This window comes from Prunus dulcis, chromosome 4 (genome assembly GCF_902201215.1).
Source record: "Prunus dulcis chromosome 4, ALMONDv2, whole genome shotgun sequence".
Classification (NCBI taxonomy): Eukaryota; Viridiplantae; Streptophyta; class Magnoliopsida; order Rosales; family Rosaceae; genus Prunus; species Prunus dulcis.
Window position 1 is genome coordinate 8,053,661 of NC_047653.1, and position 16,336 is coordinate 8,069,996.

Genomic DNA, 16,336 nt, shown 5'->3' on the forward strand with positions numbered 1-16,336 from the left:
ATCAAGTGTTGAAAAAGATATACCTTAGGTTAAAGTGGTGAGCAAAAATATTTCCTTCAAAGCAAAACCATGTTTGGCAATTGCCCCAAAAATGATATCATGTACATTTTTTAATGCAGGCAGATTTAATCAACCAGTCCCCAATTGTATGTATTAATTAGGAATTAATGCCAAACAGATCCATATAGCAAGTGCTCAAGTCCTGAACTTTCGACACGTGTTAATTAGAGACAGCAAAGTAGATACACAAACAGAGAAAACGAAATGGTACGTAGAATCATGTGGACCAAGTTAACGGTTGTTCGTGTTTAATTTTTGGCCCGGCACAATTCAATTGCTTTGGAGCTTCACGACATAAACTGCCTCCTTTGAGTAACTGCCCTTGCATTTTGTGTACTTCTTGTCCATTGGAACTAATTTTTCTATTAATGGGCTACTTAGCTATAATTAGTGCTTTATGTATAATCACCAGGGTTAAAACTTTCTTGTCTATGCCTAATGCAATGTATGAGTCCGAGGCTTGACCGAATTGTACATGCATTTTTCTTTAATCAATAGAAAAATAAAATTTGAACTTGAGATATCTGTCAAATTTAAGAAGAGAAGTACTAATAAATTCAGAACTCGATAGTAACACACACGAAATTAATCCCTCAAACACTCATTTTTATCCTTATTTTAGGGGTGAAGGTGTTACTAGATGAAAGAAAGACCATGCATGGAATTGGTAATCACCAAGCTTTGTAGCATAGTAATAATGTCCTTTACTCTAATTAAAGAAACGTAGGTAGACTTTGTATTTTTCGTTCTTGTTTGCACTCAAATTAAGATTTTGTTTTGCCATGGTAAAACAATACATACTTACAAAGTCTAATTAACGGCGTTAACATATAATGTGGACAACTTTATTTGGTTTGAAGTGGCCCCCGATCTTATTTAGGATGTTATATTGTGTGATTTTTTGAGTTAGGGTCAGGCATTTTGTCCCCCTGTTATAATTCTTCGTTTTATCAATAAAGTTTCACTCGTTCCATCGAGGTTCTCTCAAAAAAATATAATTACACTTGATTTTTATCTAAAGTTAAAATCCAAAATAATCAATCCCATGATATATACTTAGGTATAAACATGACTAATGACATATATGTATCACCTACTCAAGATAAAATTTGAAGTAATATTGGTACATTTGTTTGAAAAGACTAAGAAAAAACTCACCTACCCAGAAACCTTTGACAAGTTTTAGAGACAAAACCGAAGCATCTTTGACAAGTTTCAGTAATGTATTCTTGCATGGTAAGCTTTGCTCGAATTTCCCCTCCAAAATCAATCTACATTTCAACTAATCCGAGAGACCAAGGGCCTAGCCCTAGCCTCTAGCTATGTAATCAAATGTTACTAATTAAGCTTAAAAATGTTACTAATTAAGTGACCGTACATATTTAGCAATTTCATTAGTGAACTCAAATTGGAATATTGTAGCCCCAAAAACAAGAGCAAGAGCAATATACTAGTATGCAGACCTACCGGATGAGGATTTACCTAATCATATTAGGTGGCAAATGTGTTAAGCCATTAATCATGGTGTCTATGCTTTAGGTGGACAATGCATGCCTTGATTTGTTTATATAGACTTATCTAATTTGGACTCTCTACATCGTTGGTGGGTTGAATGAGATTGTTTTGACAGTTTCTTATAATCATTTGTGTTAGGTGAGATTAACTGCCGGATTATGTGCATGTTCATGTACATGTTTGGCCCTATAGTTGGTAAATGTACTCTTTCTTCTTTTCCTCTCACACATTCTTGCACCGGAGAAACTCGAGGCACACACTCTTACATCGGAGAAAAACTTAATTGTCCCGACTTATCAAACAACTGTGTTTACATACAACTCTGTTATAGATAAGTTTTTCTCCTAATACGATACGATATCATAGGACACAACTTTGCTTGACACCTAATTTATATTTCACCCTAAAACAAAAATATAAATCAGTGAAGCCAAAAACAAAAATATATTAATGTACACATTTTCTTTTAATTTTTGTGCAAAGCAGAAGGTGCTTTGTGCTTCTACAGCCAGCCAGGCTTGAGCTACCACCGTCAAAACTCAAAACAGCATATCACCATGATCTCATAAGCCACCGAAACCATCATCCCCACAAAATTGACCAAAACACCCTCACCAGAAATCTAGACAGACAAAGTTATCGCCCTACCCAAAGAGCCACCAAAGATCGCGTAAATTACATGACAGAGACAAATCCAACCCGGTCATATCGTGTCAGAGATTTTTCCAGATCCGTTGCGGACGTTACAACCCCCCAAAATTAATAGAGTCCCAGTTCTGTAATTTAGTACGAACATCATGTCTGGCTTCCACTGCCGCCCTGGAAATTACACCAAAACTCACTGCCGTGCCCGTTTGGCTTCCGGGAAAATGCAAAATGTATCAAACGGAAAACAAACCAATCAAAACCCCCAAAAACGCTTGAATCTCAAAAATCATCGTCCATTTCCATAAATTAAACAGAGACAATCATCCCTCTTGAAAATTGGCACTCACGGAACCCCAATTTTAGTGTTACGTGATTTTCTTCACCGTTTCTCCCCAGGTTTCCCGGGAAACAAACAGGAAGAAGAAAGAAAATAAGTCGAGAAAGAAGCAACACAAAGATTAGGACAAAAAAGTACAAGTATTTTCCGTTTTTGCCATGACTGTAATTCAATTATACAGAGAGACCAGCACTAGCATTTCTAGGCACACTCTAAAGCCTGAGTAGTATTCTTTCCCTTTACAACACCGAAAAAAAAAACAAAAAAACTTTTTTTTTTTTAGGACCTTGCAACTGCTCTTTACTCTTTTGCTTCGCTTCGATCGAAAACGCCACCGTATTTACAAAAAAAGGCCAAAACATTTCCCTAAATTTCCGAATCTACCAGGATCTCAGGTCGTCGGAGATCGAGCTCAGGAGGTCGTGCAGGTCACGAGACGGGGGCTGCCCGAGGCGGAGAGCCTCCAGCACTCGCTCGAAGACGATCACGTGACAAGGGATCCGGAGCACGCCCTTCTGCTCGTAGCCGTACTCCTGAGCCGACTTGTTCAGAAGCTCGACGAAGACCGGGTGGTTCAGCAGCTCGGCATGAACCACGAACCGCTCCATCTCGTCGCCAACGTAGACCGGCACGTGTCCCTCGGGAACCACCGGTTCGCCGGCGGAGGACCTGCGGCGGCGGAGCTTCACCCGAAACGACTCGCTTCGGCGTGGGCGGGACGACGCCGTGTCGGCGGAGCGCAGGAGGCAGTACTGTGACGAGTCGGCGACGCGGGAGAGCCGCCTGATCAACTGCTTCATGATGATGGTGATGATGTGTACGGACTGTGCGAGGAGCCGAAGAGAGAAGTTTTTCCAGAGAGAGAAGAAGAGATGATGGAGTGGTGGTGGGTGTGAGAGGTGTGAGGGGAGAAGTGGAATATATAAAGGGCAGGAGAGGGAATAAAGAAAGGAGAGGAGAGAGAGAGAGAGAGGGTAATGTGAGACATGGAAAGGTGATGATGAGAGAAGGTTGGGAGGTACAATTAGGCGTACTTGGCAGGTACAATAAGTGAAACAGGCTTTTCTTTTTTCTCTTTATTTTATTTTCCTTCTTAGTCTTAATTAAACTCAATTAAAATATCATGCATCTTTCTTTATTTCTTGATTAGAGAACTGTAGATTAATGTAATTTTCTTTTTTGGTTTTAATTGCGTATTAATAGGGCACCATCATTAGCAGGTAAGACTTGATGTTTGGCATTCATATTTGATCTGATTTTTCTAAAAACTTGAGTACGAAAAAGAATGCTTCTATTCTACTATGATATCATACTCTTAATCCAACCATATCTTTGTCTATGCATACTCAAAAACTGTTATGAATTTTCTCATAACTTACATTATAGTGCAGTAATTCTTGTAATGTTAGAATGTTGCCCATGCGCAACACAAAGTTTTTTAAATTGCGGATACTAAATGGTATGACGTGAAAGTATTTGTTTAATTGATAAAAATTTCGCGTGACGCCACTGAAATGCTCCATCGTCTGACAATAATAATGTGGGACATGCTATTTGTTTCTAGATATTGAATTGTTTCTGTGAGAATTCAACATGAGAAGCAAAGTCATTTATGCGAGAAATCGACATGAAGAAGCAAAATGCTTTTTTTAGAGCAATCGGTGTGGAAAGTCTGCACGTTGAGTCGTCAATTTCACAAAATTTTCTCAATATTTCTTACAAATAAATCCATTTCAAAGATAAATCAATCGTGAACAACTATACATTAATTGGCACACATGAATAAATTTTTTTAACGAATGTATATTTTCCCTTTAAATTTTGGGTGTTATTTAAGCAATGTTTGGTGGTAAAAACATTCCCTTTATCCCTTTTTGTTTTGTTTTACTTCTTGGTTGTTTACTATTTATCTTTCTCGTTGGGGGTTAGAACCGTAATTAAACAATGGATTGAGGCAAATCTAGGGCGCAGATCGATGCCTTGATTGATGCACAAACAAGTTGCTATTGAGACTTTTGCATGCTCCAATCATTTGGTGCCACAAAAAGAAACCTAGATAAATAAATAAAAACATTCCAAAACATTTCACAAGAAATCAAACTCTCACGGGATGATTTTATGGCATGTTTGCCATTTGCTCAAACAGATGAGAACCAAACAAAAGTCGAAGACTGCCTCAAAGTTGACACGATAAAAGTATCGCATTGCCTTTTTTTCCCAATTTTTTGGTCAGAATTTTTCTTTAATTGTTTTTGGAAACCGATCTTAGATTTTGGTAGAAACTTCTTGGATTTACTTATGTCATAATTTCTTTCTTTTTCTTTTAGGTAAAAAAAGAAGAAGAGTGATTTTGTCAGAAACTTCTTGCATTTTAGTAAGATATGATATACCCTCTTATTTGCACTCGAGTTCGATTTTCCTCCCCGTTTCATATAGAGTGGTCAGAATATTCCTTTGTTTATATATAATAAAAACAACAATTCATTCTACCTTATCATGTAACTCCAATATGGCAACTCTCATGTAGAGATGAGAAAAGTAGGTCTACTTATGCTGCAATTTTATGATTATTCAACTATTGCTTCCTCTACTTTACCGGGATGGCTTAATATAAAATGGAAAACGCGAGCAAGTGGAAATTACATTTTATAATATCTGAGTTTAAGTTAAGATAATACTTAGGTAGTCCACGTCATGATGCAACATCTCTATAGTCTTTAGTGACTACTTCGCAATTGCATGTGTGAACTTTGCAATAGATTATATAACTATATTTGAAATGTACGGCAAACCCTCCTAAAATTTTAATTGGGTCAAATAAACTTATTAGTCCATTCAAATGAAATAAAATTGTATAATTCAGTTGATTTCTCAATGGAAGTTTCTATAAAGGACACTTGGAGAAAGAGGCATATTTGCTTATTTGCCTCAAAACTCGTCCCTCCTCAAAACACCTATACAATTAAACCAAGAGGTGTTACTTTACTAACCCAACAAGTTACTTTATTTAATCAAAAACAATTTTGGTGTTTTCGTGAAAAAAAAAAATAAAATTTCAAGTTACTGTAATGTACGGAAATAGAAATCAAATACAGATGCAAAATGACGGACACTTTGTTTAAGTCAACTGGCTTAATCCGCATCTATCATTTTTATTTTGATTAACATTTCATATTATATATATCAAGAATTTTATGTATAAAGCTAGTAAAACGGTAAAAATAACGGGCCAAAAAAGGGGGACAAAGTGAGAATCAAAGCCGCTGGTAAAGGAGTTGGGCAAAACAGCAAAGCGAAAAAGAAGCGAGCGCAATTAGCGGTTTCCGGATGGGTCGTCTTTCCGTAGTCCGTTGCAGGTACAGTTCCGTGACTCTGATTCACGCTTTTAAGCATTTTTGTCCTCTGCTTCTTTTTCTTACGTGTCACTTTTTCACTCCCTCCACCCGGCCTCCGCTCCCGTTGTATCAACGCGCCAATAGAATGCCGCCGCTGGTTCGATGTGCTCGCTGCGGTCGTGCGTTGCGTGTGGCCGTGTGGTCCGCTTTATAAAGCCCGGATAAAAAGTGGCGATTTATGTGTTTGTCTTTTTCGGGATAAAGTATTGTATTGTGTTTAAAGGTTTAAAAAGGTGCATTATATAAAATATTTGTTTGGATTGATTTTTGTTTTGTGGGGGAATCAGAGCAACTTGGCACCAGAAAAATTGTGAAAGAATCCCCACAAAGATAGTCCCATGTATGTCACATTTCGATTGCCAGTCTTGTCACGTCAGTGGGTAAAGGCTGGTTTACCAGAATATTGTTGGTGTAATATCTAAGCAAAGATTTGGATAATTTGATAATTTTGCTAAGGTGAATTTTCCTCCCGCGCCATGTTACCCGTCACAAATTATCCACATGCGTGTGTCACAAATATCCACATGCGTGTTGATTATAAATTTGTAGCATATATCACGTCTAATTTGATGATGCAAACTTAGTTCATTGAACTTCTCTCAGGACAAATTTCTTAATCTCAATTAATTAAATTTTTTGACATGTTTTGATAAGTAGTTCTTCTTTTAAACGAATGTATATTCTTTATTAAAGAATGAATTGTCAATATGGTATTGATAACATGTCGATATCATTTTCAATAACATGTCAACAACAAAACGTACCGACATGTTATCGATACATTATAGCAATATCGATACAATTTCGTCTTTCATTAACACATAGTGTTGATGTCCAAAACTGAATTCAACTTAAAAGGAGTGAAGTGTGGTTTCTTCAGCAAGTGATGGGAAGGTGTGGACCATCAGTAGTAACGCCTTCAGCATGTAAGCGAATCTGCAAAAGGTGAACAAAAGAAACAATCATCCAGATCTTGGCACTGGTGTGGTACCGGCTGAATGCTCTCTGATACTTAAGTCCTTGGAGTATAAGGTAAAATGTGATTTTGGCAGAGTAAGAATGTGGTAAAGATTAATTACCTTTTTACCTTGGCACTTTTCTACTTTTACAGGCAAAAATGAAGTGGATGTTTGCCCAACTTTTGATGTGGGACTTTGGCCAAGTCATTGTGGTGATGACACGTCTTGAGATTTAGGTTATTCGAGCTTGGTCTTTGGTAAGTGCCTTCGGCATGTTGTTGTTTAATTGGAGAAGGATGTCCTTTCGGTACCTTTGGTCAAGGGCGGAAGTAGAAATTTATCTAGGAGTAGCCTGAATATTTTAATTCGAAAGTATTTCTCCATCCTCAAATTTAGATTAATCGTAAAAGATTTATGTACTTTAAGTAGCTTTATGGAGAAATAGGGTAAAAACCACATGTTGTAGTGGTGTAAAGCTAGTGGATATAATCCAATTTATTCGGATATGAATATAGTACTTCCATCAATCGAAAATCAGAATTTGTGAGATTCACTACGGTGAGTTTGGATGAGGGAAATAAACTTGAGATTTTGACAAAATTCAGAATTTCAAAATTGACATGAACCAATTCCCGTGTTTGGATTAAAAAAACATCGAAATTTAGAAATTCAGCGTGGGAAAAAACATGGAATTTGGACATCATAAATCCCAACTTTAAATTCTATCTAAAAGTCGTCATTTCTAAAATCCCAAGAGAGATTGAGTTTTTTAAAAAGATAACTTTACAAATAAAGGTTAAATTCCGTGTTTTAAATCCGCCACCCAAACAAGAAACTTTACAATTCTAGAATATTAATTTCCGTCATTTTAAATTCCGTCATTTAAAAAATTCTTTGTACTTTTAAATTTCCTCATCCAAACGCACTGTAAAGTCAAGATTCATTTGTAAAGTTATTCCCCTTTGTTAGTCTAAATGAATTTGTAGTAATCCAAAACGTTTAAAATGTTAAGTATTACACAAAAGTAATATTACTATATAATCTTTATACACATAAAGATGTGCATGCGCGAAGTTGCACAAGAATTAAAGTTTGCTTTGTTTATCCGATTGAATGACTCATCCTCCCTAATATTCATGTCATACATGACACGAAAGAAACTTTGCTAGGTTGGATGTGCTACAAATGGACAAGAAAAACCAAAGATTAGGGACAATATGTTTCATTCAAAGTTTGTGGACGGAACTAGCTAGGCAAGTTTTTTTTTTTTTTTTTCCTTCTACAGTTTACTTTAATTTGTAAATATTTGATCAACCCTTACTAGTCGTATTTTGCTTGCGTGATTACATGTATGAACAAAATTGTGGAAAAGCAAGATTAAAGCTAATGAGAAATGGACTTATAGCTCAAGTAATTTATAGCATTTATTCATGTAGTTTTAATCTTTTTGATACCGCTTATATCAAAAAGATTAAAACTCATGAAGTGACTAGATCGAAATTGCCTTATTTTTGTCGTGGCATTAAGTTCATAGTAACTTCTTGTTGTCCTAGCTAGGCCCTACTTATTCGTACAAATAAACACATGGTTTGAACAAGTGCAACTAAGTATATGTGGTCCACAAATTCAAAATTAGGGGCTACAACTTAACCCTAGTATAAAGTTACATCCACTAGCTAGCTAGGGCGGCTATGGAAGATATACAAGCTTGTTGGAAAATCCCTGCTTTAATATGTTGAAATCAGTACCCCCTGCATGTACTTTGTAAAGGAGCATCTATAGGAACGCATATGCCTAAGCTCCTCTCTTTACCAAATATTTTTCCAAATATATTGGCATAATTCTATTAGAATTATTAGAATATGTTGGACACATACAAGGCCAAAAATGAGATCATTATATTCAATATAATATATATATTCGTAAACAAATATATATTGAAAAATCAATGCCGTGTACATATGTACATGCTAAATAGATTAAATCGAATTTTCTGAGATAGAGATATTTTAAAACAAAGTTGATCCAAGTATCTTTCAACTACATGGGCATGGATAGACAATATTCACGGTTTATCACATATATAAGGTGAAAATTCGTTAATCACAATAGAGTGAATACCTGTATCTTATTTAGTCACGACGCTAACTTATCGTGACCAAATAAATATGTTAGACTATGCTAATTCGATTTTTAAAAAACTCTACTTCCAAATGATTGAATCATTATTTTGTTTCAATACCCAAAGGGAATTAATGTTTGGAGAAGAAGGGTACTCCTAAAGCATTTGAAAAACATTGATGGCTGAAATAAGAACTCAATTTGGATGTTGATCCTCATCCAACCAAACACTGCCATTTGGTATTCCAAGTCCTTCAACTTGTTAACTAACACATGTTCTTCAATTGAATCAACTGTCACATATATAGTTTATTAATTTAAATCAGAAACCCCAGAAGCCATGTTGATGCCTTACCAAGGTGCACCGCAGAACAATAAAATATTTATTTCAATTTTCAAAATAAAATATATATTTTTTATGGCTTCGTCGTCGTTGAACTGTGAATGAACAATGGCCAGCTTGAAAATGTCATCTTTAATAATTCATGGCAGCTCATCATCACCATCACCGTACCGCTGCTTCCACAGACCGCGTGGAGAGATAGCGTGTTTAAATTATTACCAATCATGCAGGCAAAAAAACCAGATCTTATTAATTCCATAGCTTCTGTTCTGAACCTTCCAAACATATTTGCACATATTATATATATATGTAATGAACAAGAAAGAAAAGCCCTGCAAAATTTTCATTGATTGTGACGGCCGAGGATTGAAGCTTCACGAGCAAACGTCCTTGATTGATCTTTAAATATTTCAGGTTAGTGCTAATTACATGCTTCTCTTTTTAAACAAGATTAGGAACCTAATTAACTTTGCTTCCAAAGTTGGTTAATTAATCCCTGTGCATGCACACAATGGAAGGGAAACTAAAGCTTTCAAATGCTTTAATGTTCAAAGCATATGCCTGAATTCATTTGTGGTGTAACATTGTAGCATATTGGCAAGCTGAATTTGTTCGTATTCTAGCAGAATATTTAGAGGGTGGTTTTAGGAATATTCCAACTTCTAGGTGTTACGAATTTTGAAAATGCAGTAAAGTGTGGAGGGAGGAGGACCATTTATAATCACTTTTAGGGAAGTCCAAAATTCCAAAAGCACTACTAAATGGTTGTCAAAACAATAACGTTTGGTTTGGTTTGGTTCTGTTTGGAAAGCTACAAGAATTCATTTCTTGCAAGATATATATTGCACTTGATCAAAAAGATTAAGTCACCCCCTTCATCTCGTTTATCATTGCTAGATATTCGAGGTTTTCGATGATTTCTTCTTCTTCTTCTTGTCGATGCGATGGATAGCGTAAAATATTTTATTTAGTGTGAAGAGAAACTATTGGTGCATATGAAGAACAAAACATCAAAAGGTTGAAAAGTTCAATGAAGTACATAGAAAACAAAGTATCAGAACAAAATATATGTCAAGAGAGGCAGCAAATTTATGAATAAAAAATTTCTTGAATTTTGAATAGTACTCGAATGAGTTTACTGTGAAGTACAAAAGATGAACAAATTTAGACGTATTCATCTCCCTTCATGGCTACAAGCCACTCTGGGTGATGACAACAAAAATCGGACACAACCTGTGTGCAGTATACTAATATATTTTACATGTTTAATTAACATCAAATTTGATAAAATGGATTGATCGAAGCCATGAAATTAAATGTCCTTTTCTTGTTGTAACCATGCGACTCTCTCGTCCTATTGGTCGATCAAAATGTGTTTATTATCACACGTAAATATGGTTGGATTAAGATTCTGTTCACACGCTAGATTTTTAAAGAAGGTACATGGCATTTTTCTAGTCGTGTCTAGCAAAGTACACAAACGTACACAATAAGGTTATTAAAATCGAATTTGGTTGAATATTTATGCTTAGATGAAAATAATATCAGGATTTGCCAATGAGGTCTAGCCTAATAAAAAAAAAAAGCATCGATTTGTACAGTGGTCTTAGGTTCGAACTCCCATAGTATCCTTCTAGTGTGTGTAAGAAACACTCCTCCCTCTTATAATTTAGACTATCGATTGTATTCAAAAAATAAAAATTAAGGTTCACTCTCACACACACTCGGAGTAATATAAAAACAAAACAAAAAGAAAAGAAATTCAACAATTGTAGGCTGTTTTTGTGTGTGTGTGTGTGGGACCATTTGTATTTTTCTAGGGTTGTAGGTCGGGTTGTAGGCAGGGATGGTCCTGCGTTGTGTACAAACTGGGCTATAGCCCAGTCAAGTATTTTTCTTTTGTTATTGTTAGTATAAAACACATATACTAAATAAGTTGCAATATGAGTTGTGAGTTGTCAACTAATGTTAATTTTAAGCATATATAATCAATTGTTGCTGATATTGTTGGTGTAAAATTGTACTTTTAAATAAATAAAATAAAAATGATATGTCCTTAAATTAAATTTATATATTATTATGATTAATTCCATAAGTCTCTCTATAAAGGTTAGCCGAATTTAAAATTTAGCCCATTCTATTTTAAAATTCTAAGTCAATTCCTAGTTGTAGGGTTCAAGTCTTGTAGATGAAGTTGAAATCTACGTAATAAGTGAGACTGGGAGGGCAGGGAGGCCTACATACAAACATAGCCCGTTGAAAGAGGTGCAAAATTTGGCACACTCTAACCCTATTTTTATATAGATGGAAGATAGATAGATATAGACATGATATGGAAGCCGTTGCCGTCGTGCCGTACAGAAAGTGAGTGAGAGTGAGTCGTATTGAACTCACCCAACCACCAAGCCCAACAAAGCATTGATAAAGAAAAGCAAAAAGGAAAGACATTTGTGACACCGCACACCAACACCCTGCCCTACTGTTGAAGTCATTAGCACTCTCACGGGCTCCACTTTATCCACGTGGCTTTCATTGTGTTTGTTTGCCATCAATCACTTGTTTAAAATTCCAAGGTTTTAGTCTTGTAGTTTAATTTGTTTTGCAATCAACTTCAAATCCTAAATTTCGTCAAATTAATAGATGTAATTTGACGTGGCAGCACGATAACGCTACGCGTAAGGGTACTTTTGTCTTTTCTAAACCTTTGCAGTCAATCTTAAGAATTTTGTCTATTTTTCTTGACATTGTGAAACTTGTTGGACTTATTCGTAACCAAACAAAAGTACATGACTTAAAACTATTAAAATTGAAGTGAGGATGATTAATAAAAAGTGGAAAATGAGCCAAATCACAAGGATAAGTAATGCAATTTGGCCTAACCTTTAATTGTCAAAATCGAAATAATTGAAGTGAAAAATATTGCTCCAAAGAGGGGGTTTGTAACCTCCCACATCGATCAATGGAGAGGGGGTGATGTGCCATACCCACCTTCATCTAGCACGATACCTCTTGGGAGCTCACTGGCTTCGGATTCTATGTGAACTTGAAAGTTAAGCGAGTTTGGGCTATGTCAATCCTAAGAGTAGTGACCCACTGAGAAGTTGCTCGTGAGTTCTCAGAAACAAAACCGTGAGGACAGGAGGCCCAAAGTGGACAATATCGTATTACGGCGGAACCGATCCAGTATGTGACAGGGTTTTATCACATATACACTGTCAATGTGTTATACTAGTCTGCAAATCAAATCATTTTTCCATTAAACTAGATCTCTTTAACTAATTTCAAATAATTCAGTAGATGTTGAAATACTTCAGTTTTCGCATAAAATAAAATAAAACTTTAGTCGTCGCATAGAAAAAGTTTTGGTCGAATCTTTGACTCCCTCGATCCAAGCCATCAATAGAGAGAGTTTTCTTCTTAATTCTTTTTCCATGAAGAAAAAAAAACACATGTATGAGTTGAACTTTGAATATTGGTTAGCACTTCGCCTTCAATTAGAACTTGAAAAAAGGAACATACCAGGCAAGTCAAACCGTACATGTTCTACCAGGAACATACCAGGCAATATCACCTATATATTTTCAACTTCCCAGTTCCTATAACTATTCTCTTCAGCTTCTAAGATCCTTGCCATCACATTTCCAGTCAAAGATTTGTTTTGTTTTTTTAATTTTATTTATTTCTGGTCTAAAATTCCAACAAGGGTGCTGCAATAATCTTATCAGATTGGCCCATCCACAGCTTATCCATGGCACTTGACTGACCTCATGTCGGCTCTCTTATCAATTATGAATTTATGATAAACACGCATGGGCAACACTGCTTCCCTACATGCCTTGGATTTTCATGGAAATAAATTTTATAATATTTGTCAGAGATTATAAACGTTTAGATTTAATTCAGTCTTCGTTGAATTTTCAAGATTTGACCAAGAAAATTGGTGGCAATATCGAACTATTCTTTAACTTAAATATTATGTATTTTATATACGTAGGGTAGCAGCCTGTTTCTGAGTAATCAAATCTTTCAGTCTTGTGTGCAGCCTTCCAACTTACATAAAAACTATTTCTATTTGTCCCTAATGACTCACGGATTACACTGTTGCCAATAGATTTACAGTTGTTGGTGTCAAAGGCTGATTCCTCTACTCGAAGGTTGTTCAATTAGTTATGGTACAAACAACGATTATGAGATTTATTTTAAATTAATTTACGAGTGATAGTCTGAATTATAATAAAATTGAGATTTCTCATATACACACTACTAAAGTGTCATAAAAGTTTGAACTTGAGACCACTAATCTATACAAGTTAGATTCCTTTGACATAATACATTGTTAAGATTGCTCAAATTAGGTTGTCTGTATATGTATGTTGTATAAAGGAAAGGCTATAGGTTCCCAAGAGCGAGTGAGCTTCATTTCTTTAGGTGCAAATCTGATTCTAATAATTTCTCAACGGCTCTTTTGGATCTATACATTAGAGTTTTATTATTGGTGTTTTGCTGATCTTAGAACAGTTTAATTAAGGGAGGTGCCCCCACCTATTGGCTTGCATGCAGTCAAAGGATGACGTTTATGAAGTTAGGTTCTGTACATATTATATATGGCCAGATATATATTAGTTCTTAATAATGACTTTGCAATCAAGCCAAAAGTAAGAGAACTAAAGCGAGTACCAAAGTAAAGTTTTGGATTCGAGTCTTAACATTCGTGTAGGATGTGTGTTTAGTATACTATTATCGTCTATTTCAATAAAAAATGTCTTATATATAAATAAATAAATAAATAAAAAGAGCATCGAAGCAGTCCTCTTTCTCTTGTGCAAGATTATTTAATGTCTCTTTTTCTTTTACGTATATCTATAGACTATCCTATTGGATTTTGGTTTTTTGCAGTTATTTGGTTTTTAACAAAAGAAAATATTTAAAACAAACAATTTTTTTAGGAACTTCACGATTATGGGGAAAGATTTTATTAATATCAATCATCCTCCCTACGTGTGTACACAAACTGTTTTTTTTTTTTGGTTTTGTAGGCAAATGTTGACTGGAATTTGTACACTATTATAGAGGAGATAATGCAGAAATTTTTTCTGTCAACTTTATTGCAGCTTTATCGTACGCTACACTATTTATGGAGTGGGTTATCCACTACTATTAGTGACCTATATATATATATATATATATATATATATATATATTTCTATTTTAAAGGACAAAATGATTGTTTTGCCAACGGAAGTTGATTCAGTTAGTAAGATTCATGTATTGTGCATAGTCTCATCAGTGTTCGAATCTTACTGTTAGCAATCCTCGTTGATGTGCGATATGTAATTTCTTACATAAATTCATATCGATGACAACAAGCAGTTGAGTACCACGCTTAAGTTATTCTGGCTCGAGATTGTAGATCTGCCCTGGCCCTAATGATGAGAGTAGACAATCTCCCCATAAACTTGTTGTCATTAAAAAAAATTCTAATTTTGATTTATTAATTAGTAGTATTGTTAACTAATATGTATATATGGCGGAACATTGTTGATTACCATTCCAAGTTTGTCTTAATTAACATGTCTAACTAATTGGGGGTAAGAGTTTCTAAGTTGAAGTAGTGATATTTGAGTAATTGAGTCTACTAACATTTGTTTCAAACTTTCTAACTCAAGTGATAGCTCATCGTAATAATAATAATTATTTTTTAACAAATCGATATTTTAAATTACTTTAATATATGAAGAGGAGCATTCAACTCGAGTTTGCCCATTGAATTTGTAATAGATCACTTAAATTAAAAAATAAAGGGCAGTCAAGACAATGAGAGGATCTAAATATCCTATATACTTAGAATTTTATGTTTGAATCATGTATACATCATTATTTTAATTCAACACTCCACTAATTACATTTCATTTATTCAATTACTTAGATTATGTATTGGTTAACCTACATATTGATCCAACTCAAAATAATAACTTAAAAACAAAAATATGGGGCCGATCAATTTGGAAGGATATATATGTATTTTTACTGCCTGCCCAAGCGATTGTCAATGAAAAGTAATAATTTTGTTTAGTATAATTAATCAAGGTCCAAATCTTTTGGTTAATTTAATTGGTAATTAGTTTGATGGAGAAAGTTGCGTGAGTTTTATTCTACGTTTTAACTTTGAAAACGGTGTTTGATGAACAGAGAACGTGGACTATCGGTGGTGCCGTACGGACGGAGAGTAACAAGTACGGACAGACGCAGACCAAAGACCAAGCCCACAAGCCAATGACCAGTGGATGAGTGGGTCCCATGCCTCTTGCCCCGTTCCAAAGGCCAAAGCGATAAAGAAGAAAAAGACGCGCGCGCAGAGAGTCACAGCTGACTCCTCCCACTGTACAACACACTCCCATCAACAATTCCAAGGCGCACTCTTTCTTTGCTTTGTCTTATTATTTGGGTCGGTTGTATAAATTCTTGTGTAAATAACCATTTTTTTTCCCACCCACTCATGTTTTGCCTTTTACTTTATGTGATGGATCGCGATCTTGTTCTGACTAGGTTAACCTAGGTATAGTTTAGATCTTTTTCCGTGCGTGTGAGGGAATGTGTTTGGAATAGTTTAGATGTTTTTCGTACGTAGAGAGCCATCTTGAATACGACGAATATGGGTAAAGTTTCTCTAGTGACTAGAGTTAGCTCTAGAATTGAAACGATCTGAAAAAAACAAATCGCAAAGAACTTGTATAAAAACCCTATTACCGTCTAAGTTGTCCTAGACTATCCCAATTCTAATTGTCATATTTGTGACCGCACTATCCCTGCATGTGTAGTGCATGCTTTTTAATTTTGATAGATTGGGGGTGCTAGGAGGAAAAGTATGAGTTTGGTTTAAATATTCTTCACAAATTGTTTAAAGAAAAAAAATAAGTATTTCAGTATTTTGATAACGAAATAGAAATGAGTAATTTAT

At 35.2% G+C, this 16,336-nt stretch overlaps 1 protein-coding gene across 1 annotated transcript; it reads right to left on the reverse strand.

Moving 5' to 3' along the window:
- Positions 1–2,502: 2,502 nt before the first annotated feature.
- Positions 2,503–3,572, reverse strand: LOC117624876 (auxin-responsive protein SAUR71-like). The gene has a single exon (XM_034356373.1). The coding sequence runs from the start codon at positions 3,358–3,360 to the stop codon at positions 2,941–2,943; it is 420 nt and encodes a 139-aa protein (XP_034212264.1). The 5' UTR covers positions 3,361–3,572; the 3' UTR covers positions 2,503–2,940.
- Between the last annotated feature and the right edge of the window lie 12,764 nt (positions 3,573–16,336).